This window comes from Poromitra crassiceps (assembly GCF_964638095.1).
Source record: "Poromitra crassiceps genome assembly, chromosome: 15".
Classification (NCBI taxonomy): Eukaryota; Metazoa; Chordata; class Actinopteri; order Beryciformes; family Melamphaidae; genus Poromitra; species Poromitra crassiceps.
The window spans coordinates 14788209-14812153 of NC_139634.1; the positions used below are offsets into that span (position 1 = coordinate 14788209).

A 23945-nucleotide genomic window follows, 5' to 3' on the forward strand; every position below is an offset into this window, starting at 1 on the left:
TGTGTGTGCGTGCGCGTGTGCGTGTGTGTGTTCATCTCCCGAGCGTGTCCATGACCTGTTGGCTATCGGGTGAGATGAATTGGGATTCGGGAACAGAGGGAGGGATGGACAATGGGGAGGGCAAGGAGAAGGTCGCTGATGTCCTTTGACTAGCCACCTGCTGTCCTGGCACAAAGCACTGAGACACACACACACACACACACACACACACACACACACACACACAGACACACACACACACACACACACACACACACACACACCTGTCCACCCCTATCACCTTGTCCCAGTGTCACTGAGCCAACTGCTCTAGCTCCTCCATATTCATATCATAAACCAGGACAGTGAGAACTCGCGGACAAACACGTTGTGAGTGTGCCTATACGATTCAACCGACCTTCAGATACAATCTCAATGCACATACAGTATACTGTACACGCACGCGCTCACCTCATCTGTCAAGTCATATACATAAGCGGAAATGCGCACGCACACACACACGCAGACGTACACGTGCGCGCGTGTGTGTGCGCGTGGGTGCTGCTAGCTGTCGATGTCGGTGAAATGTCAACGTTGGCAGCTGTCACATCTGCATTCACCTGTACGGTGAGTCGTAACGTCCGCCTGTCATTCCCTGATTTGACCCCCCCCACCAAACCCCTTCCCAACACACGCCCACGCCTAGCCTTTTGATTGGCTGAGACAGCCGCCTGTTCTGGTTGATGTCTAATAACCTTTTCGGAGAGCTGACTGTAAAGACACCCTGGCCTTTTCATAGCCCACACCTGTCTGCGTTGTGTGTGTGTGTGTGTGTGTGTGTGTGTGTGTGTGTGTGTGTGTGTGTGTGTGTGTGTGTGTGTGTGTGTGTGTGTGTGTGTGTGTGTGTGTGTGCGTGCGTGCGTGCGTGCGTGCGTGTGTGTGAGACAGAGAGAGAGTGGGTCCAACTTGTGTATGCTACACTGTGTGTGGTGTTGAGTTACTTTATGCATGTTCTGAATGTGTACACCATTTGGGAGTTTGGAGAGAAACATTCAGGGAAAGAGGCAGAAATGGCATTTCACTGAGCTGTTGTGTAAGTGTCGTGTTTGTGTAGGTTTATTCACATCGTGTCTATGCCGTGTTTGTGTGTATGTGCCCGCGCATGCACACGCATGGTCCAATAAGCAGCCAGCTCTAGTTATGCAGACTGACTCTTCACCTCTCGTCCATCTCTCCCCCGCGCTCTCTCTCTCTCACGCACACACACACGCACACACACACACACACACACGCACACACACACAGACACACACCGCTCAAGGCCAGGCTTATACCTTGTGACCTCTGCATCCCTTTCCCAATCCCTCACCTCTCGGAGCCCTGTTGCACTCTTCCTCGTCTTCCTCTTCCTCGTTATTCTGCAGAAGCGAAGCGATGCCACCCCGAGCTGACCCTCCCTGACCCTTCCTCCTCCTCCTCCTCTCCCTCAGCTGGCCGGCAGCGCGCGCACACACACACACACACACACACACACACACACACACACACACACACACGCATACACACGCACGTGCGCACACACAGGCACACACACACACACACACACACGCATACGCACGCACGTGCGCACACACAGGCACACAGGGGTAGTGTGCCCATGGCAGGGTCAAGGGTGTCGACCTCTGAAGCTTGGTGGAAGAGCAGAGCGCTGATGGGAGGAGACACGCCCTCTGGCTGCACATGGCTGCCCGTGGACACCACCCGACACTCTCACACACACATTATGTTCTGCTTGTTATCTCTGTTTTTCTTTTTGCATCTCTATACCTGCTTATCTCAATCTATTCTCTCTGGCTCATTAATGGCTGGGGTCAGCTTTAGTTCAGCTTTAGTTCAGCCCATTTCTTCCACAAGCTCTTGTCTCTCTCTTTCTCCCTTTCTGCCTGCTTAACATTCAGGCTTGTTCCCCACCACTCTGAACCAATTGCACAAATGATAATGGGAGCCGTTATTTTTTTCTATTCATTTACGTGATATTACATTTGTGTAATCACGCTGAAGATGCATTGCGCTCTAACAAGAAGAGCAGATGTTTTCAAAGCCAGACTCTTTAGGCATCACCATGGAGACCTTCATCAGACATCGCATTTCTGTCTTCCTGGTAAATCATTAGCATTTATAGTAACACTAGACTATTTCCTAAATTATGTAGTGTTATTATGCGTGCATTTTGAAATATAGTGATTCTCCATCTGGTCTCACTCTGTGCGTGTGCTCCCACACACACCCCCACTCCTGCCTCATACGTGCAGCCTATCTGATAAAATTGTAACTTCAAGCTAGGGATGTTCATCAATTATCGAAAATCGATAATCGATCGTTAAGGATTGGAATCGATCCTGTGGCATTTGGATCGATTTTTTAATTATTAATTTTTTTTTTTTTTTTTTTTTTTTTTTTTTTTGGACTAGGTTTGGGTGGAATTCGTTCCTCCTCGCCCCACTCCATTGCACAGCCGACTAACGTGAGGTGGAGCTTCATATAGTCTCTAGTTTTCTGGCTGGGCACGGGCCTTTGTGCCAACAAAACTGTTTTAAACATGAGAAATTCACACCGGCATGCGCCGGGGACAGCAGTGTTGGAGAGGAGACACATTGAAATAAAGAGTTCATTGAGGAGAACACGTTGTCTTTCGTATTTTCTGCCATAGGCATTCATTTTGTTAAAAAAAAAAAAAAAAAAAAAAAAAAAAAATGAAAATATTGAAAATTTTCTAAGTATTAATAAAATCGATAATCGATAATTGATCGTTAATTCTCACCGATTATCGATTTTGGAAAATTTTCAAAATGAACATCCCTACTTCAAGCCTACTTGGCTATAAGTTGAAATCGACAGGTGTTCTTTGATTAGGCAGGTATAAAATATCCAATCTATGAGTGGAAAATGCTCCACCTTACTTCATCTCCTTCCAGTTTAGATTCTCAGTATCTATAATAATAATAATAATAATAATACATACGTTTTATATAGCGCTTTTCTGGGGAACTCAAAGACGCTTTACAATACATAGAAAAGTAATACAGTAAACAAAACTAAATAACAAGAACGAATACAGATTCAAAACAAATACAAATCAATAGATTGCAGAGATGGAAATGGTGGTTAGAGGTAAAAGTCAGATATTGTAGGCTGTTTTGAAGAGGTGGGATTTGAGTTGGGTTTTGAAGGAGGTGAGTGAGTCTGAGTTTCTGATATTGAGGGGCAGAGAGTTCCAGAGGGTTGGGGCAGCGATGGCAAAGGCTCTGTCCCCCGTGGTGCGGTGTTTGGTTTTGGTGATGGGGGTGAGGAGGTTGGCATCAGCAGAGCGGAGATGGCGGGTGGGGGAGTGGCGCTGGAGGAGATCTGTTTTCGGCGGTGGTACTGCTTTGTGTAGGTGGTGCTGATCGACACTGCTCACCAAACGTCTGGGAGCTGAGACTACTTCCAGTTTAGCTTTCGGTCTCTCAGAGTCAAGATTTCAAGTCTACTTTTTGCATCGGTTCTTAACCTGCCTTGCTAACCTAACTACCATGGCAACCAACGCCACTGGGACAGCAGAGTGCTGTTGTACCGCTTAGTCACCACGATGTACAGAGCTCAGCTGTCATTATGGGATGATTATGGAGCTAGGGACACGATTAATAATATCAAACCTGAGAAAAGTTATTTCACTGTTTCACCAATCAGAAATACTAGTCCATAGCCAGGGATGTGCACGCTACTACTTCCCGCAGACTTGCCAAAAAAATCAATGCTGATAAACAGCTTACATTTTACATTTGTGAAAATAGACAAATCAGCTTGGTCAGTCGCCTGCCGGTGCCAATGCTCAATACCCATGAGCACTTTCACATTGATTGGCCAGCCCGTCGGGGAGATAAATGGATGCAGACAGACGGACTGAGTTTCCCTCATTCTATAGTTGGATACGAATTACAACCAATCAAAAATGTAATTGGGTTTGGCCCATTAAATATTCAGACTGCCAGGTTTTAAAAAGTTAAGCCGCCACCTCTGGGAGGTGTTTATTTGGGTAAATTATTTCAGACAGTCTGGCAGGCTGATTATCTCTGGCTGCGCCGTCCAATCTAGCTACACACAAGTTGTGCATGTTTGATAAAGCCCAATGCCTTCCAATATATATATATATATTTTTTTTATTGATGTCTTTACCCATGCAACACATTTTGGAAGGAGTGGGTATGGTAGTTTTGGGGTATTTAACTGTCCTAACATAAGAAGCAGTACATTTTTAATAAGACTGCATACTGAGTTTGGTTATTTGAACAAAGCTTTTGAATGGGCTGGAACTGATGCCAGTTCTAGATAACAGCAAGCTGTTACACACTGTACATTGGAGTTTAGATGACATAAATCAGTCTAATCTAAATGTCCATCCAATGCATTCATCAGTAATTCATGTAACTAGCCAAATTCCACGGCGGTATTTGTGAAATAGCTTTTATTTCTCAGCCAAGAGAAAACTTTCCGTGAGACTTTGTCAGCATTCTTTCTCAGCATTTTGGTAGAGATGAAGATGTTAATTTCAGATCAGTTATGTTTATAGCCCCTTACCACACAAGCATGTCTCAAACATAGCATCATCATCACAGTCATATACTGTCATATACAGTATCTATAAACAACATAGTACATCATATATACTACACATTTTGCTAGATTATATTGCAGTACTACACAAACACAGCATGTCTTTAGACTGGGAGGACGGACACACGTTTTGCGCCAGCGTAACCTATGTGGGGTTTGGCGTAACCTATGTGGGATTCGAAATAACGCATCCGAGATAAACGTTATGAATATAGCCACGTTATAAACAACAAACTAACGCTGGTGATCCGTATGGAAACAGTGTTACTCGAAATGGTTAAAAGTTATATCAATTTGGTCATTCAGTGGCATTTTACTGCCATATAACATAACTAACTAGTGGCTAATATTAGCCACAGTAGGCAACTAGCGCTAAACCGGAAGAACAAATACGTTTGCGTTGAACGCGGAAGAGAGAAAAAGTGGGCGTGGTGAATACAGATGCCCCCTCCTCTCACCACAAGCCGAGTGTCATCTTACAATGGAGTCGTACGGCAAAGTAGTTGCCATGCCATTTGCTGAATAAAGCTGCTTGTTAAATCTTACCAACTGGTCTCTCATGATTGAAATAAAATTGAATTTAATTAATTCAATTTAATTTTAATATTCAAATATATTTAATATTCATATATATTCGAATATAGAATATTCTTTGACAGCCCTAGGTTGTATGAATGAGTCTGGACAGACATGGATGTAGACTGCATCTTGACTTGTTGGCGGAGGCATACAACCGCAAAGTGATTATTTACAGTTGTATCTGCCATCCTGACATTAATACATCTTCAATACAAATGACCCTGACATGTGGTTATCTCTGTACCTTTGAAGGTAAAAAGAGTACCGTAAATTCCGGACTATAAGCCGCGGCTTTTTCCCCGTTTTTTGGCCCTGCGGCTTATATAACGGTGCGGCTTATCTATGGATTTTTTCAGAAAAAAAAAAAAAAATACAAATAAAATCTCTCTTTTTTAGCACTCTTTCTAACTATAAATCCACTTCTGTTTTAATTTCCTCTCTTGCCCTCTTTTCACCACACCGCGGACACTGTGTGCACTGTAAAAATAAACAAAGGTGGTGTTGTGTTATGTTGTTTTGTTGAAATGTTACGGTAATACGGTAAATGGGAGCTTCCTCAAACAGCCATCTCTTTCCCGACAATCCCCTCTGTGCGTGACCCCTTACATATGGTAATTACGGTAAGCAAACGGCCACTCGGCCAACAACTCCCTCCCCCGACTACCAGGAGAAAATCACAAACTTCGGCGAATTCACACAAAGGAAGATCAAGGAATATTCCATCGAACCGGAGCAGATCATAAATATGGATGAAATGCCTTTGACGTTCGACCTGCCACTCACTCGGACTGTTAACAAGAAAGGTGAATCGTCGATCACATTGAGAACCACTGGGCACGAGAGAACGAATTTCATTTGTGTTCTGGCCTGCTCTGCATCTGGAGTAAAGCTGCCGCCAATGGTGATTTTTAAGCGGATTACGATGCCGAAAGAGAAAATTCCCAGTGGGATATGCCTCAGAGTCAACAAGAAAGGGAGGATGATGGAAAGTGTCATGAAGGAGTGGCTGGCTGAGTGCTACGTCAAGCGCCCTGGAGGATTCTTTCACCAAAAAAAAGCTTTGCTCGTTCTCGACAGCATGAGGGCTCATATAACAGATTCCGTGAAAGCAGCCATCAAGACCACAAACTCCATTCGGGTTCCGAAAGGCTGGACTGCTGCGTGATGATGACGCCGGCACAGCTGGGCGCCTTCAGAGGCTGTTCGATTCCGACACCGACAGTGACGAAGAGGAGTTCCTTGGTTTTGAGAGTGACAACGAAGGAGAGAGGAGAGTGGTTGACGAAGCCACCCTGAACCTGTTCGTTTCCGACACTGAAGTTGAGGACTTTGCTGGTTTCAGTACGGAGGAAGAAGAGGAAGACGAGGATTAGTGACTTGACTTTGACTCTGACTCTGTTTTTGACGCTGCACCTTCACCTAAAAGATGAAGACAAGGATTACGGTACCTGGTTTGATTGTTGACAGCACCTTTTGTTGAAATGTTAATAAATGGGAGCTTCCCCAAACAGCCATCTCTTTCCCGACATTCCTCTCTGTGCACGAACCCTTACATATGGTAATTAAACATCAAAACACCCGCGGCTTATAGTCCGGTGCGGCTTATATATGTAAAAAACTGTCAATTTTGCTGCTGCGGCTTATATACCGGTGCGCCTTATAGTCCGGAATTTACGGTAGATATCTGCACACTGGAGCAGCTCTCAATATTTATTGACTACAAGATGCAATGTTTCTACCCAGTGGCTCTTCATCAGGCAAAAGCCTGATAGCATCATCACAGCCTGATGAAGACTGTTGCCTTCATGAAGACCCACTGTTTGGCTTGATATGTGTGGATATCTACACTTTGCTACCTTCATTATGTATCTGTACCCGCCCGGCACCTGGCCTAAAAAACAGGTTGGATGTGCACACAACTATTCATCCGAACTATCCATGTACCTTTCCCTGGGCCTTTCTATTCAGCTTTATTCCCACATTGCCGTGCTTTGCTATTTGGAGAGCTTATAGAATCAGAGAGCTGATGTGACTGGCTGTGAACAGCCTGCTTGTTTAGATGTGCATGTAGGTGTGAGTGTAAAGCCTAAGATCTTTCAGGCAGCCAGCTTATCCTCACATTCTCCCTCATGCTGCCTCTTAATGCCTCCCTCTTTTCTGTGATTTCGGACTTACTTTGTTTTCTAGTCCTAAACTGGCTTTTTCTTACCGTTTTTGCGCCTCTGTGTTTGATAGCAGGTGGCTTCTGATGTCTGACTGCACCTCAGATAGCCCAATTAGCAAGAGAATGAGCGGGAGAGATGGAGGGAAAAAACAAAAGAGAGTGATGAGCAGAGGGAAAGGCTAGGGCTAGGGGGAACGCTGCTGATTAATTTGGTTTGTGAGAGAAAAGGGCCAGAAGCATATATGATTATTAATCCTCATAATGGGAGGATCATTTTCATATCCCAACTCTCCTGCCTTCACACACCCCCCCCCCCCCCCCCCCCCCCTTCTCTGTCTCTCTCTTCTCATATTGTATTGTAATGTGGCGACCTGGTTTCTCTTTTGGTGGAGATCGCCCCCACCCCCAAAGAGGGACTTGCTTAGGCATACCGTCCGCTGTGTATTGCTATATAAACACACATACCCCAGCATCTTCCTGAATCACATCCACTACGCCCGTTTTTACCTATGTACTGTAGTACTTTACTGCCAATACAGTGTGTCCGTGTGCTGGTGTCTGCATGCAAGAGTGTGGGTGGGTGATCTCACCCACATTTACAAACCAATTATAATAAGCCTTTTCATCCCCCTGTATTCTGAAGAAATCAATTTCCTTCTCTGTAGGCAGGTGTGTGTGTGTGTGTGCATGCGCATGTGTGTGCATGTGAGTTTGTGCGTGCGTCTGTGTGTGTATTTGTGTTGCTGTGCGAGTTTCCTCTTAGGCCTATTTCTGCCTTAATGAGCCTCCAACCAGCAAGCAAGTACCTACTGTGTGTGTGTGTGTGTGTGTGTGTGTGTGTGTGTGCGTGTGTGTGCGTGCGTGTGTGTACGTACGTACGTGTGTGTACGTATGTGTGTGTACTTGTCTAAGACTGTAGACCCATCAGTAAAAGCAATGAGCAACTTGTCAAGAAAAGACCAAGAGGCATGCTGGGTAATTCTGGCATAGTGTTGTCACTTGTGTGAGTATGTCCTGTGCCGCGCGGGGATTGCAACATTTTGCGACATGTTTTGGTAATAACACACTGGCCATTACCAGTCAAAGGAGAGGCGCTGTGCTAATGAAGTGCCTGAGGCAACACAGCCTCCTAGCACTGTTCTGAGCAGGCCAGCAGGCTGATCTGTAGAGACAGGTACACCACACATTTCAACCACGGGCTTTTGTGAAATATTGTCAGTGTCGCTCTGCCCTCTGGCCCGTCCCAAGGCACGCTCCATGGGCCATATATCATCATGCAGCTTGGTGCCTCTTCCTATACCTGAGGGCCCGCACGGTGGCTGCTCCACGTCTGACAGAGCTGATAAACGACTTTGGAAGTTTTTGCTGAAAGTTGCTACAGGTGAGAGAGGGGAAGACCTCGCTGTGCGCTCGCCACAGTGGCCGTATCCCTCTCCTTCCTCACCTCCCTCCCTCTACACCTCCTCCATACCAACCCCCTCCATCTCCCCGCCTCCCAGCAGATGCTTGTTTTTCCAATGGTAGTTCCCCACTGGGTCACAGCCAAGAATTGTTTGTGTGTGTGTGTGTGTATTTATTTATGTGTGTCTTCTGGGATGTGTGTGCTTAGAGCCACAGTCCCCTGGGAGTGTTTAAAAACATGGACTAATAAAGCACAAGTTTAGATGACTCAACGAGGAACGGGCAACTTTATGAAGCTGTATGTTATGTGAGTTGTGTGATTGTTGTAAATTAGTATTGGCTTTGGAAAGCTTGTGTGTGTGTGTGTGTGTGTGTGTGTGTGTGTGCGTGTGTGTGTGTGTGTGTGTGTGTGTGTGTGTGTGTGTGTGTGTGTGTGTGTGTGTGTGTGTGTGTGTGCGTGCCTGCCTGCCTGTGTACTCCCCAGGAGCAGGTCTTGTTAATAAATCGTGCAGTGTTCCGGCGGCGGCTGCAGAGAGGTAGGCAGGTTAATGCAGGGGTCACTAATGCTGGAGAAAGAAGTGGGAAAAAGAAAAGCAAAACACGCTCCTTCTCTCCTCCTCTCTTATTCTTTCCATTCCTCGCCGCAGCAGCCATTTATCCACTAATATCTCAAACCTCCATTTTCTCACCCCACCTTTCTGCCCCCAACAAATGACCACACGATTGGATTACTCTGTGTGTCGTGTGTGTGTGCGTGTGTGTGCGTGTGTGTGTGTGCGTGTGCGTGTGCGCGCGCGCGCTTGGTAACAAAAGTTGTGAGTGCATATACCTCATGTCTGAGCTAGGGTTTAAATATGCATGGGCAGTTTTTATAATCAATAGATTACATGTTTATATAGGTTGTGTGTTTGTAAAGTTTGTGTGTGATGTGTGTGTGTTTATGTGTCGCAGTGTTTAGGTTTAGTTGCTAACTCTACCTCCTAAGCCGTCTACATTAGCGCTGTATTAGGTTGGCTTAGCTCGCTGCCTAAGCCGCGCGGCGTGTATTCTCAGAGCGCCAAACGCTGCCTCATTCAGCGGCAACACGCTGCTCATTCATCAGGCCTTATCAGGTTCAAACACATCTGTGTGTGTGCTCACATTGGCTCTCACTACCACGCGCAACAGCTCACTGGCCTACACACACACACACACACACACACACACACGCGCGCCGCGCGCACGCTTTTGTCCCGATCATTCTCCCTTCATTCCATCCCTCCCTTCTTCCCTCCCTTGTTCTTACATCTCTCTCCTCTCTGTCTTACATGCAAATGAAGTGAAAGTGTACTCTTGCCGGAGCATTACCGCTCTGTGTGCCTAATCTCCTCGCTGCCTTTTCTCCTTCCCGGAGATTATCCTGTTCTTAAGACCAGAATGGGCCTTCTCCTTCTCCGCTCCGCTCCACTCCTATCCCAGCCAGCCAGCCAGCCAACCAGCCAGCCAGCCAGCCAGCCAACGTTCCAATCTCACCTCCCAGCACCGTTACCATTTAAATGTTCCCTTCCCAGTGAGATGACAGCCGAGCACGGGAGAGACTGTGTGTGTGTGTGTGTGTGTGTGTGTGTGTGTGTGTGTGTTTAATTGAAGGATTGGCTCATAAGCTCGAAAGCTTGTTACAGATACGGAGTATCTCCAGCATTAGTGATTTAGTGGCATTTGGCCTCGTCCAAGAGGAAAGAAACAAAGACAACTGGCATTAAAGAATGAAGGCATATATGTACTGGATGCACACCTACACTCCTTTTACCCACTCCTCCATCGCTCCTTTCACCCACGTCTTCTTGATGGTGGGTGTGGGTGGCGTTGGCGTTGCAGTGGTACTGAGGCCATGGCTATGTTTAGTAATCATGTTAATCACGAAAGAAAGAGGGAGAGGGAGAGAGGGAAAGAAGAGAGGGAGAGAGGGAAAGAAGAGAGAGGAAAAGAAGAAAGAGAGAGAGGTAGAGCTAGAGGTGCAGATTGATTGGGCCTGCTTGCCCTGGTGCATGGCAACAACTCCCTCTGTTTATATTTCACATTATTAGCTGCCTCTCCCTGAGGGCTACGGCAAACACACACACACGCACACACGCACACACACACGCACGCACACACACACACACGCACACGCACGCACACACACACACACAGCGTTAGCCCACTTTGATGTCACCGATAGTGTAAAAAAAAACAGAGCGGTAAAGAGGAACAGCTTCAAAGATGAAGATGACAAGATGGCAGCATTAACCCCCATCTCCCTTCCTCCTCTTCCTCTCCTCTCCCCTTTCTTCCTCCTCTTCCTCTCAGTTCTGTTATCCTCCTCTTCCTCTCCTCTCCTCTTCCTCTCAGTTCTGTTATCTCAGCCTGATAAAGGGCTTCATGAAGAGAGACACTGGAGGAGGATCGAACCAAGAACATCAGAGTAGATGGGGGGTGGGGGGGGGGGGGTGAAGATAAAACAAGCGAGCGAGCTGTAAATTGAGAAAAGGCGAGATAAATTGCAACAATGGAAGCATTTAGAATTGTCCTTTAAAGTCTAAATGTCTTATCTCAAGTCGTTGTTTAACAGTATGCCTTAAGTGAAACGGTGCTAGCAAGCTAGTGAGTTATTAGGCTGCTATTAGACTATCATCTCCATTATTCTGATGGCTCAGACCTTCTCTCCAGGGCTCTCACACAGTCGCACATATTAAAGCTATCAATTACACCTTTTATAGGCAACGCTCACACTTCGTACACACTTCCAACCTTCTTAGGGTGCACATTATCTTGTTTTATTACCATGCAGGAACGTGTGCGCGTGTGTTGTTGGCTGCCCCGGCTATTGTGCTGGCCCCTGGCGTAACATAGCCCGTGGCCTCTAGCTATGGAGGCCGTGTGCAATATGGCTGCCTGGCCCAGTGGCATTTACACCAGACACCAGTGGTATTTACAAGGCTCGCTGGACCAAGCCGTGCTCCACTTTCTGACCTTAATTTGCAACATTTTCACTAAGCGTTTTATGTGTGCGAGTGTGTGCACACGGCAAATTTAGTTTGTCTTTATTTACATGCTTTTATGCATGCGTTGGTGTTTACAGTTTTGGTATAGTTGCTGCACTTCTATGTTGTGTGGAATGTGGCTATTTGGTCAGTTACCTTTTGGTGTGTGTACGCCCATGCCTTTGTGCTCAAAAGCTGCCTGTGTGTGTGTGTGTGCGCGCGTGTGTGTGTATGTGCCCGTGTGTATGTGCGTGCATGCTGTAGCCCCCGCTCCATTACTCAGTATCTGCATGTGTCGTGCTTTGCGAGACATGGGTTCTGCTTCGCCCCGCAGGCACCTTAATTTTTCACCACACTGTGTGCTACTCAACACCGCACCACATGGAAATGTACGCCTTCACTCTCTCTCTCTCTCTCTCTCTCTCCCTCCCTCCCTCTCTCTATCTCCCTAGCTTCTTGCCCCCCCCCCACCCCCACACTCCTAATCAAAGCGAGAAGCTCTCTAGATTAGCACTGGAAAACTCCCTAAAGACATTCCTTCATTTTTGTCCATTTTCAGGTACTCTCTCGTTCCTCCCCCATCCCCCCTCCCCCCTAGCTTTGAATTTTTAACCTCCCCACTGAATAAGAGATGTAGCCGTGTTCACGCGGGAGCGAGGGGGTGGTGGTTGGTGGTGGGAGGTATAAGGAAAAGGAGTGCAGAGGGAAAAGGTTGTCCCTATCCATGCTCTCACATTTATCCCTAAAAACTCCACTCTGTCTGCTCAATAATGCATGACCATCCCTTACCTCCCCCCACCCTCTCCCTTCATCTCTTCCTTCATCTCACTCTCCTCCATTCCCCGAGCGCTCATCACTCCATCCAGCAGATTAACTGCTGGGTGAAGCTGAGAGTGGCACGGTGGTGGGGTGGAGGTGGTGCGGCGTTTGGGACTCACAGTGAAAGAAAGAGACGAGAGAGAGAGAGAGAGAAAGTACTCTGTCATTTAGCGTGATGGAGTCACTTGTGTAAGTATTGATCGGAGGTAGTGGGCTTTTGAGTTGTGCCAGGTTCAGTATGGCTCTAACAACAGGTGAGAGCGTGTTGGGAAGTGTAATAACGCCATTTTTCACCAATGTTTTTGACCTCAAACTGAAGGCCAGCAGCTAGTAGAGAAAGGCAGCCCAGCCTAACCCTGAATCTGCCGGGTCCTCCTGTCCCGTTGGGGCATGAATGTGGAGCAGCAGTGTAGGTACAGTACATGCCTAGGGTCTAGTCATAACAGGAACTAGCCCTGTGGCCTTCAGTACAAGCAGGTTTTAATTTCTTTAGAGGAAGGTCCTGAAGGCCTGCCATATAAAACCAGACAGCTATAAATGACACCATCCTCCACACATACATATTTATAACTCATGTGAGGCCCACCCAGTCGCCAGACTAAAATGTAGCCATTTTACATTTGCATTTCTGCAAACAATGGATACGTTCAACTATTGTTCAACTAAAAATCAATAAACAAGTCCTCCAACCAAACTCCAACATCAAATTAGAAAATGTTACACAAATAAAACAACTTGGGTTATGGTTAGACAACTAAAACAACAATGTGGTTAAGGTTAGGGACGGGTTATGGTTTACTAACAAAAATGTTAAATGTGACTTACGGTTGAAATGTAGACTTTGGAATTGAACTCCGCTGTCTAAGGGCATTTCTGCACCTAAAAGTCCAAAACCAAACTATGCCAAACTTCATTCAAAAATCTGTCAGTTCAATGTTGCCTGTCGGCAACGATAATAGATAATAGAACAATAAATGGCTTTTATGGATCATTAGGAGAGACTATTCAATTTGGCATACATTCAACATACTAAGCAGCACCTATTTCCATACAATATTCACCTTGGCTTTACTGGATGATCACCTGTCATTCCCTGCCTGTCTGTCTGCCTGTCTTTCTGCCTGCCTGTCTGCCTGTCTGTCTGTCTGTCTGCCTGTCTTTCTGCCTGCCTGTCTGCCTGTCTGCCTGTCTGTCTGCCTGCCTGTCTGTCTGCCTGTCTGTCTGCCTGTCTGTCTGTGTGCCTGTCTTTCTGCCTGTCTGTCTGCCTGTCTGTCTGTCTGCCTCTCTGTCTGGTATTTCCCCCTGCCTGCGTTGTAGGATAGCCTATTGAGTAAAGGCCCACACGCACCGGGAGCGTCAGATCCCAGCATTTGGAAGCCCACCTATTGTTTTAAACGGCCGAACACGCACCAAGAGCGTTCTGACGCGCGTCAAACTGCCTTGCCGCTCGTACTCCGAACCTGTTTCGATTTTGGAGCGTCAAACGAGGTTCCAGCAGCGACCAAAGTGCCCTGCTCCCCCTTCCCTCTCTGCCCATTTCCATCCCCGTCTCGTCTGTCTCGATAAGTAGTGCTCCTCAAACTCTCACGGCAGTTTAAATACAGCAGGCTAAATACGCTACACTAACAAGACTCAATGTGAGAATAATGTTCTAAACACATCGGCTAGAAAAACATAGCCTATCCCTGGATGTCATGATGAGATTAGATTAGAATAAGTTTGGACAGAATTGCATCTTTTCTCCCCGCAGTGCTGCCTTTTCTTCTCCCCCTCTGCACGGGAAACAAGTAGGATGATCCAACAGCCTCTATCCCAAGCTTGCCCAGATTGACGTGACGAACAAAATAGGCTATATTTCCCGCTGCAAAGTCGATCTCTGAGAAGAATACTAGGAATAAATGCATTCAAAACATATCATTTGATCGAGAGGAGAGAATTGTAGCCTATTTTTTAGCCTACCTTTCCTCTGCAGTAGCCAGGCAGCAGCACTGTGCTCAAAACCGCGCCGGAGCTTCTCCCCATGTTTAGAAGGTGATTAAGCGTTTTATTGAGTCATGTCTAGCAGGGTAACTGCGGCGGATAGTCAGACCTGATTCTACGGTTATAATCCGCAGTTCATGTTTAGAAGAGGCTTATGACAGGGGCTCAAAACTATAACAACTTTTTTTAATCGGTCAATTGTGCCTGATTACATATAAATTAGTGGCCATTTCCCCTAAATAGTGATGGTTCTGTCATTCTTTGGTGTATACATTTCAGTGCGCTATAGGGGAAGATCTTGACGCGCGTCAAATGACGAGCGTCAAGATTGGCTCCCTGTGCGTGTGGGCCTTAAGGGACTAGTTTGGGTCTATGTGTCTGTGTTTGTTGCTGACAGTCTGCTGCAGAGGCCAGGAGGCAATATGATGTTTGTGCATCTTGTGAAGCTCTCTCCCCTCAATAAAAACAAGACACATCCTGACTTTATCTTCAGGTGGCATTGCTGTCCTGTCCCGTTCTCTCATATCCTCTCTCTCAACCTCCGAACAAATACCTGGAAAGTGTCGGCCTTTTTTTCCCCCTCTCTCTTTTTACTTTTTATAACTTTCACTTTTTATAACGGTGTTGGACCACACTGTATTTATATTAAAAACGTGGTCTCCTCCTCTCCCCATGCGGCTCAATAGTCAATAGTCTGGCAAAACTGCCTGAAATTGGTCCGAAAGTCTGAACCATCCAAAAAAAAATGCTTTCACATTGCAAACAAACCAAACCATGTGGACCAAAATAGCCGTGTTTGGTTCGCTGTTGGTCAGGCCCGGGGTCCATGGGAGGTTTCACACCTGTCAGTTTGGTTCGGATCAAATTGAAAAGTCTGAAAGTCCGGACCAAACGAGGTAAGTGTGAAAGCCATCTAAGGCCCATGTTTACAGTCCCACCCCTGACCAGGACACCCTTACTTACCCACCATGCTATTTCAATATTATTATATTTTCATTATTTACGCGGCCGCTAGAGTCCTGCTATAATGTTGCCTATCTACGAATGTTGATATACATATTTTTGCCAACATTTTATTCTGGTGACTGGATTGTGTGAGGCACCTATTTTGTCTGTTTTTGTGTCTTGTGTCCTTTATTTCCTACATATTGTACTTACTGTAGAAGTGTTTTGTCTACTGGGACTGCGACGGTGTAGCTGTGCAGCGAGCACAGAGAGGCTTTCAGGACCTGTTGTGCGTGCACTCTGCAGAGGCAGCGCCTCCTGTCTGTTTGGGTGAACCGAGCGGTACAGCAGAGACTTCTGAAGTTCTCTCCAGGAATGCTTTAAGCCTGTCCCAGAAAGTTTCTGAAGAATCCAGCGAGTTTGTGCTTTCAAAGTTCCACGCTGATTTCCGCTCTCAAGTTTTCTCTCCTCACTGTCGGTCTTTGTTTTCCGAGCCTCAGAAAGACACAGAGGGCTTCAATACTACAGCAGCCATGGACCCAAGCAGCCTCCAACAAACAAACAAACAAACAAAGAAAAGACAGAGAGGACAGGGTCCTTGCAGGTCCTTAAAAAGTCTGAAAGGATCTTAGAATTAGCTGAATTTAAGGTCATAAGTTAATAAAAATATAATTGTCTTCAATGCATTTACAGTAGAGGTCTTAATTCTTTCACCATACTGCTGATTTTCGGTGAAGATTAATGTTGAGTCTTAGGCCATGTCCACACGGAGACGGAAGCTATCTTTTTTTTTTTCGTTTCAGAAAAGTTTTCCATAAACATGGAAACGTTTCAAGAAATGTGTGTATCCACATGAAACCACTGAAACCGCTGTGGAATAACAGAGAAAGACAATCTCGTCAATAATGGCATACAACCTCTAGGGGCGCACAGTCTATAATGTGTATCTCACTGTAGCAGCAGCTTAAACCCTTGGCTTTGCGGGGAGGTTTGCCATGTCGATGAATAAAATGATGAAACCTACAGTATACAGGCAAATACAGAGCTGTTCAGCAGGGCTGATGGTCTCCCTGTAGCCTACAATATAGAACGTTAACTATCGGTGACATTCCTGATATCATCCACTTCCATGATCTTTAGACATGTTGCAAACACATCCCAGCGTATTGGCCGCTCCTGCACATCACAGCACAGGCTAAATGATGCAACATAAATATACATTATATAAACTCATGGCATAAATGTGTTTTTATTGGAAAAAGTCACGTCAAGTAAGCTAAAGTCTTGTTGGAGTGGACACGAGCGGATATCACAGACATCACAGTGCAACCGCGTGTTCCTCAAACCTCTCACTTCCCTATTCACGTTGTATTTACGAGGGCTATATATAGGGCAAGAGAGTATGTTGGTTACACTCAGGGTTTAGATTTCATTTCATTTCATTTTGTCCAATATTAAAATATTCCAGAATTGCATGTTGTATTAAAAATAAATATAATTTCTATCTAACACGTTAAGCCTGATTTTGTTTGTGTTATTGTAAAAATGTAGCCGCCGCTAAGCCTTCTGGGAAATATCCGATGAAGGGAGGGGAGGGGTGGATGGGAAGAGTCAGCTGTGTGGAGCCTGGCCTGAGGATGTTGTAGGCTACACGCTGTTCTCCGTGTCCACTTGTTGCTGACGGTGGTAATAGAGGAGCATTATATTTTGCTGCAAGATCCCCACTGCTGTAGCATGAACGTTACTGCCATGATTGTTATTGTTGCTGGTGGAGAGAGGTGGGGCTATGGCGTCATCGTTTCAGGAAAGATGCGTATGGGTTGTAAACACGGAAATGCAAGGGTGGCATCTTCAGATTTAATCACTCTGGGACCCGTTTTGAAAAATTAGCGTATACGGCCAGAACGTATAGTCCCAGAACGCGGTTCCATCTGGACGAAACGGCTATATGACAAAAAACTTTAGCGGATACACCTAAAGTCGTCTCCGTGTGGACATGGCTTAGTCTTAGTCTTAGGGGACATTCAGACCAAAAGCGTTTTTGGAGCTGCCAGCGTCGTTCTGCAATTCATTCTCTATGTAAGGACGCGCTAGACGTGCTCCTCTTTTAATGAACGCACCTGGCGTTTAGCGCTGGTGCCATCTTGTCTTTTTGGCGGAGCCCTGTGGGTGTTTTAAAGCTGAAAAAGTTGAACATTAGAGGAAAAGCGCGCTGCTCGTCTTTTCCACTCCTACATTTTCTCCTCAACCTCTGCTGCTGCCAGAATTGGCAATAATCTGGCTTTCATGTTGACAGTGAACAACATCAAACAGACAAAATCAGCTAAATAAAACGAAGTGCAAAAAAAGCGCTCCGTGCGCTGTGTTTTGTGCACAATGGAAGCGCCCTCGGCATGATTGTCATAGCATTCTGACTGAAAAAAACGCTTTTGGTGTGAATGTCCCCTTAGTCTTTACTTTAGGTGATATTCAGGCTTGTAAACATGTGAGTTTGAGGAGATCTGGATAGCTGTTGATGGAGTACTACAGAGAGTTGAGTTACTGAAAATACTGTTGTTTGGGATGAAAGCCAAAGCACTTTTCTTCTGAGTTGGATGATAATAGCAATTTTGCTGCTTAGTTGAAGCCAGTTTGAAACAAACTTGAAGACGACCGCTCCATCGTTTGCCAGAAAAAGAAGAAAAAACCCCAATGGGGATGAGAGGAGCGGGATCAGACCTGCACTCTGAAACACAAGTCTGCTATGAGATACCGACAGTTAAGTCTGTATTTTTTGATATTATGTTTAAAGTTTTCAACTTCCCAGTTGTTTATTTTGGTTGTTAAATTGGCCTTAAATTCATCTCCAGGTAACATTAGGACTAGGGATGCACCGATCGATCGGCACGTGACCGGAAATGGACGATTTTCACGTGATCGGCCTCGACCGGTGACCGGCTCCGGTCAGTCCACATAGCCGATTCTGTACGCCGGTCGGCTTTCCCCATTTTTTGTTTGGTTAATTACCTGCAGCTGCACGATGCACGCGTTCACGTGACGTGCGCGCACCCCAAGCAGCCAAAAGGAAACACGTACACGCCAGCATGTCGTCCTCATTGTGGAAATTGTACAGTTTGTCAAACATGCAAGTTGAAAATAAGCCGCGGAGGGGAGGCAGGGTACATTGCCGAGTCCCGCTCGGCTGGAGTCCACTCCAGTCTGAGCGGCTCGCTTCACCTCACTGGCCCCTCTCTCTCCCCGGCCACAGCGCAACACAGCCGGCTTGGCGAAGTGAAGGTAGGCTACTATCGAGCCTTGTGTGTCCAGGTTACATTCCCCGACCAGCTGCAGTCCACATCACCGCTGCCTGCTGCAGATCAGCTGCTGCTGCTATCTGTCAGTCACGTTGTAACGTGGATACAGGAGAGGAGGACTATTTGTTTCGTATTGCGAATAGAACATAATAATAAAACGCATCGGACCAGTGTGCAAGGTTTACTGTGCGTGATGATTTTTTTTTTGGATGGCGGATTAAACTGGTGGTGTAAACTCAACTCAAACTCATTTCCTCATCTACTCAAGAACAGACAAATCCACAACTGTAGAGTGGGCATGGCTTCGAAGGTCTCTGGGCTCCACACCTATATAGGCTATAAACTCCTTGTCCATGGATAACATTTTGACGTTTATTTATTTTATTTGATTAGTTTATTTGGCAGGAACATATACAAAAAAAACATTAAACACCATAGGGGAAGATATGCTTTGTAACAGATTTAGCCATAGGCTACTTTCCATCTGGAGCTGTTCTGTTGCACCTTTTTTCTTTTGGAAAAGTAAATGCATGATAGCTGTGGGATATACTGGAATTAATTGTTTTATATTCATTGTATTTACACAAAAAAGAAAAGCTCTGTCCAGTAACCTGGAACGCTTTTATTTTTAGATGTTTTTGAGTGAGATCGTCCTACCTCATGCAAATGATAAGAAATGTGACATGAATCTGACCATGACCAGCTAAGTGGCCTTGTGGTCTGAGTGTCCGCCCTGAGAATGGGAGGTCGTGAGTTCGATCCCCGGCCGAGTCATACCAAGGACTATAAAAAGGGGACCCATTTGCCTCCCTGCTTGGCACTCAGCATCAAAGGGTTGGAATTGGGGGGTTATCATCATCATCAACTCTTTATTGACAGACACATAAGGTCCAATAAGAAGACACACAAGCAAAAAAACACTACATTTAAAACACAAAAAATAAAACAATCAGAACACTAAAGTAAGGCACTATACCAGTGTTTCCAAATGCACGATTGGTATTTCACACTACTGAAACTGGGTTGAGTCAGCAGCATGATAATCAAATTATGAGATACATTCAAACGACAAATAAACATAAACGTCAGATTTCTCAGAAGAGCATGAAAAGTGCACACTCCTACTTCACAAAACAATTGACTGGCACTCGACCATCTGATCACCATATGATTCCCGAGCGCGGCGCACGCTACGACCATCCCCCAGGGGATGGGTCAAATGCGGAGAACAAATTTCACACATTGTGTGACAATCAGTGGAACTTTACCTTTACTTTACCTTTATCTTAATTTTCTATTAAAGCAAAGTAAAAAAAAAAAATCTAAAAATAACCCGTCAATTATTGTTCTTAGAAAGAAAATCGGAATCGGCCAAAATCGGTATCGGCAAGTCAGACTATTAAAAAATCGGAAATCGGAATCGGCCAAGAAAATGGCAATCGGTGCATCTCTAATTAGGACACAAATAAACAAACTCTCGTAATGTGTCACTGGCGTATGCTGCAGGAAGAAAGCAGGGAGGGGGAGATGATCGTCAAAGACCGAGGGATGGAGACTAATCTGGGTTCGGTAGACGAGAAGACGGCTGGAGTTATAGAGTGATGGAGAGCACGGCAGAATGAATGAGGCTGGGAGAGAGAAGGACGAGAGGCAATCTGTGTGTGATAGAGCAAGAAAGAGAGGGAGGGAACGAACGAGTGACAAATGATCGAAGGGTGAGGTGAGATGATGGAGAGATACCCAGAGTCATGATGGAGATGGGGGCCGAGGTGAGATGAGGAGATGGAGTTTAGATGACGCTGAGAGAGGAGGAAAGTGAGAAGACAGACACAGTTGGACAGAGGGGCCAGGTGCACAGGTTGGTTGGTTGGAGTGATGCTAGTGTATTGTTGTTGGCTGCTGTGGCAGCTGATTATAGCTGAGTGCTCTGCAGCAGAGATGACACTGCTGCCCTGCGGCAACAAACCAAAGGTGACCGACATGTGTGTCTGTGTCCGTGTGTGTGTCCCTGTGTCCTGCATGTCTGAGCCTTTCTCTGAGTCAGCATGTGTTCTGTTAGTGAGGGAGACAGGGGACAGACAGGGCCCTTTCTCTCCCTGTTGACGCTGTCCCTTCTCCTCACCTCTCTCTCTCTCTCTCAGAGGGAGGACAGTCACATCAGACATTTTAACAGCTCTCCACTGAATCTCCACACTTCCCTTTTTCCTCTCTCTCTTTCTCCCTCCCTGTCTCTCTCTCTCTCTCTCTCTCTCTTTCTATATCCTCCCTACTTTCTCTCATTCTACTCTCCAAATAGGTTATCTAGGGGTTGGTACTTAACTGTACAGATTCAGCGGTCAGTCAGTGCACCGCACGCACGGACACACACACACACACACACACACACACACACACACACACACACACACACACACACACATGCGTGGGGCCTCCTTAGAGATTGTCTGGTTAATACTGCATAGCACTTAGAGGCATCAACAAGCTCTGTGTAGCTCCACTGAGCCGCAGAACGCATGAAAGCATTGCTAATTCTCCCCAACTCAACATCTATCCCTCTGTGACCCTCACTCCCTCCCTCACACTACTACTTCCCCTCTCCTAACCCCCGCCCCCGTCTTCTCCACCCACGGAGCAGGGAGGAATCAGCTGTACGCAGTACACATGATAACACGCAACACGGCATGTTACATGCCATTTTATACCTTTGTTCACATGTGGAGAGTCTTCCTTGAGATAGTTTCAGCTAAAATCGACAGGCACTTTGCATCGGCTATAAGGTCTACACAACCACCCATCAAATCCACGTCTGTTTGTTTTTTGATTCACTCATTTATTGCCTCATGAGATTTCAACTATGGCCACAGCAAGCCAGATGCAAATGACTGGAATAAAGAATAGTGCATTATTGTTCAGAATTAACAACGTGATGCTGTGTATTCTACCCCAGTCATTATAATCGACAACCTCTGCTGATGTAAAAGTGCCAAAACAGTGCTCTCTACTCAAATAGATGACCCCACATCAGATGTCAGTGTCACACAGCAAAAAGGGCCAATAAGCCTCCTAATGGTCGCTGTGATAAAGTACCATTTCTGAGGCTTTGCACATGAAGTTATCCACATGATATCCACATTTTCCCAAACATAGTTCAAGTCTTTCATAAGCATATAAGCAAATGAAAGGAGCATAAATGGGAGACATTTCACTATAAAGCAGACGTCTCAGCTAATCTACAAAGGACAATAGAAGATCAAATGAATTTATTAGTATTGGTGTCTGTAGAGCCTCTGACTGCAGTGTGAGGCTGACAGTCTGTAGAGCCTCTGACTGCAGTGTGAGGCTGACTGTCTGTAGAGCCTCTGACTGCAGTGTGAGGCTGACAGTCTGTAGAGCCTCTGACTGCAGTGTGAGACAGTGTAGAGCCTCTGACTGCAGTGTGAGGCTGACACTCTGTAGAGCCTCTGACTGCAGTGTGAGGCTGACTGACTGTAGAGCCTCTGACTGCAGTGTGAGGCTGACTGACTGTAGAGCCTCTGACTGCAGTGTGAGGCTGACTGTCTGTAGAGCCTCTGACTGCAGTGTGAGGCTGACTGACAGTAGACCCTCTGACTGCAGTGTGAGGCTGACTGTCTGTAGAACCTCTGACTGCAGTGTGAGGCTGACTGTCTGTAGAGCCTCTGACTGCAGTGTGAGGCTGACTGTCTGTAGAGCCTCTGACTGCAGTGTGAGGCTGACTGTCTGTAGAGCCTCTGACTGCAGTGTGAGGCTGACTGTCTGTAGAGCCTCTGACTGCAGTGTGAGGCTGACTGTCTGTAGAGCCTCTGACTGCAGTGTGAGGCTGACTGTCTGTAGAGCCTCTGACTGCAGTGTGAGGCTGACTGTCTGTAGAGCCTCTGACTGCAGTGTGAGGCTGACTGTCTGTAGAGCCTCTGACTGCAGTGTGAGGCCACCTACATCACACGGGACGTGTGGCAGCTTTCTAACCGGGACAAGTGTCTGTGTCAAGGGATGGAATGTCTGTGGTGTGAGTAAGCACATAGCCCCCATGAGTCCCCCGCTTATACACTCTATAAAGTAATGTTAAGAGTTCTCACCACAATAATTCATAAGCACTTGACGACCTGCGCTACAGGGAGGGACTCCTCCTTACACACTTGTGCACGCGTGTCACAGGGGACCTGCGGCTCTGTCAGCTTCATGTCCCAACATCAAGTGACTGAGGACAGGCCAGCCTTCTGAGACGTGAGCTGAAACACAGCTAATGTGATGTTAACACACACACACACACACACACACACACACACACACACACACATACAGAGTCACTCGGGCGAAGGGTTGAATCCTGGCGTTGTCATGCTCTACACCATAATCCAGTTTAGAGGGATTAATTAGGAATTAAGGAGTGTAATGTTATTGGTGTGATCCGTTCACACGTACACGTGCACACACACACACACCAGACACACACACGTACACACACACACACACACACACACACACACACACACACACACACGCACGCACGCACACACACACAGCCCGCTCTACTCGAGTGTATATAGGGCAAGGATTATCCAGAACCAAGCAAAAAAGTAAAGAAAACGAGTAATGATTATTTTGTGACTTACTCATTACTTTATCTCTTTCAGTTTGTCCCCTCTTGTTCTCTAACTCTCCCTCCCTCTCTCCCTCCCTCTCTCTCTCTCTCTCTCTCCCACTCTCTCTCTCCCACTCTGTCTCTCTCTCCCTCCCTCTCTCTCTCCCACTCTCTCTCTCCCACTCTGTCTCTCTCTCCCTCCCTCTCTCTCTCCCACTCTCTCTCTCCCACTCTGTCTCTCTCTCCCTCTCTCTCTCTCTCCCACTCTCTCTCTCCCACTCTGTCTCTCTCTCCCTCCCTCTCTCTCTCTCTCCCACCCTCTCTCTCCCACTCTGTCTCTCTCTCTCTCCCTCTCTCTCTCTCTCTCCCACTCTGTCTCTCTCTCTGTCTCTCTCTCCCTCTCTCTCTCTCTCCCTCTCCCACTCTGTCTCTCTCTCTCTCCCACTCTGTCTCTCTCTCTCTCTGTCTCTCTCCTTCTCTATCTCTCCCTCTCTCCCTCCCACTCTGTCTGCCTTACTTATTATTCTCCT

General features: G+C 46.3%; 1 protein-coding gene across 1 annotated transcript in view; it reads left to right on the forward strand.

The window, feature by feature from the left end:
- diaph1 (diaphanous related formin 1) overlaps positions 1-20417 on the forward strand; it is a gene marked incomplete at its 3' end in the record, with an annotated part of 107208 nt that extends 86791 nt beyond the window's left edge. Inside the window, exon 19 of the mRNA XM_083651751.1 lies at positions 20322-20417. Coding sequence (XP_083507877.1) covers positions 20322-20417 — 96 coding nt within the window. The remainder of the gene's footprint in view (positions 1-20321) is intronic.
- Positions 20418-23945: the final 3528 nt, after the last annotated feature.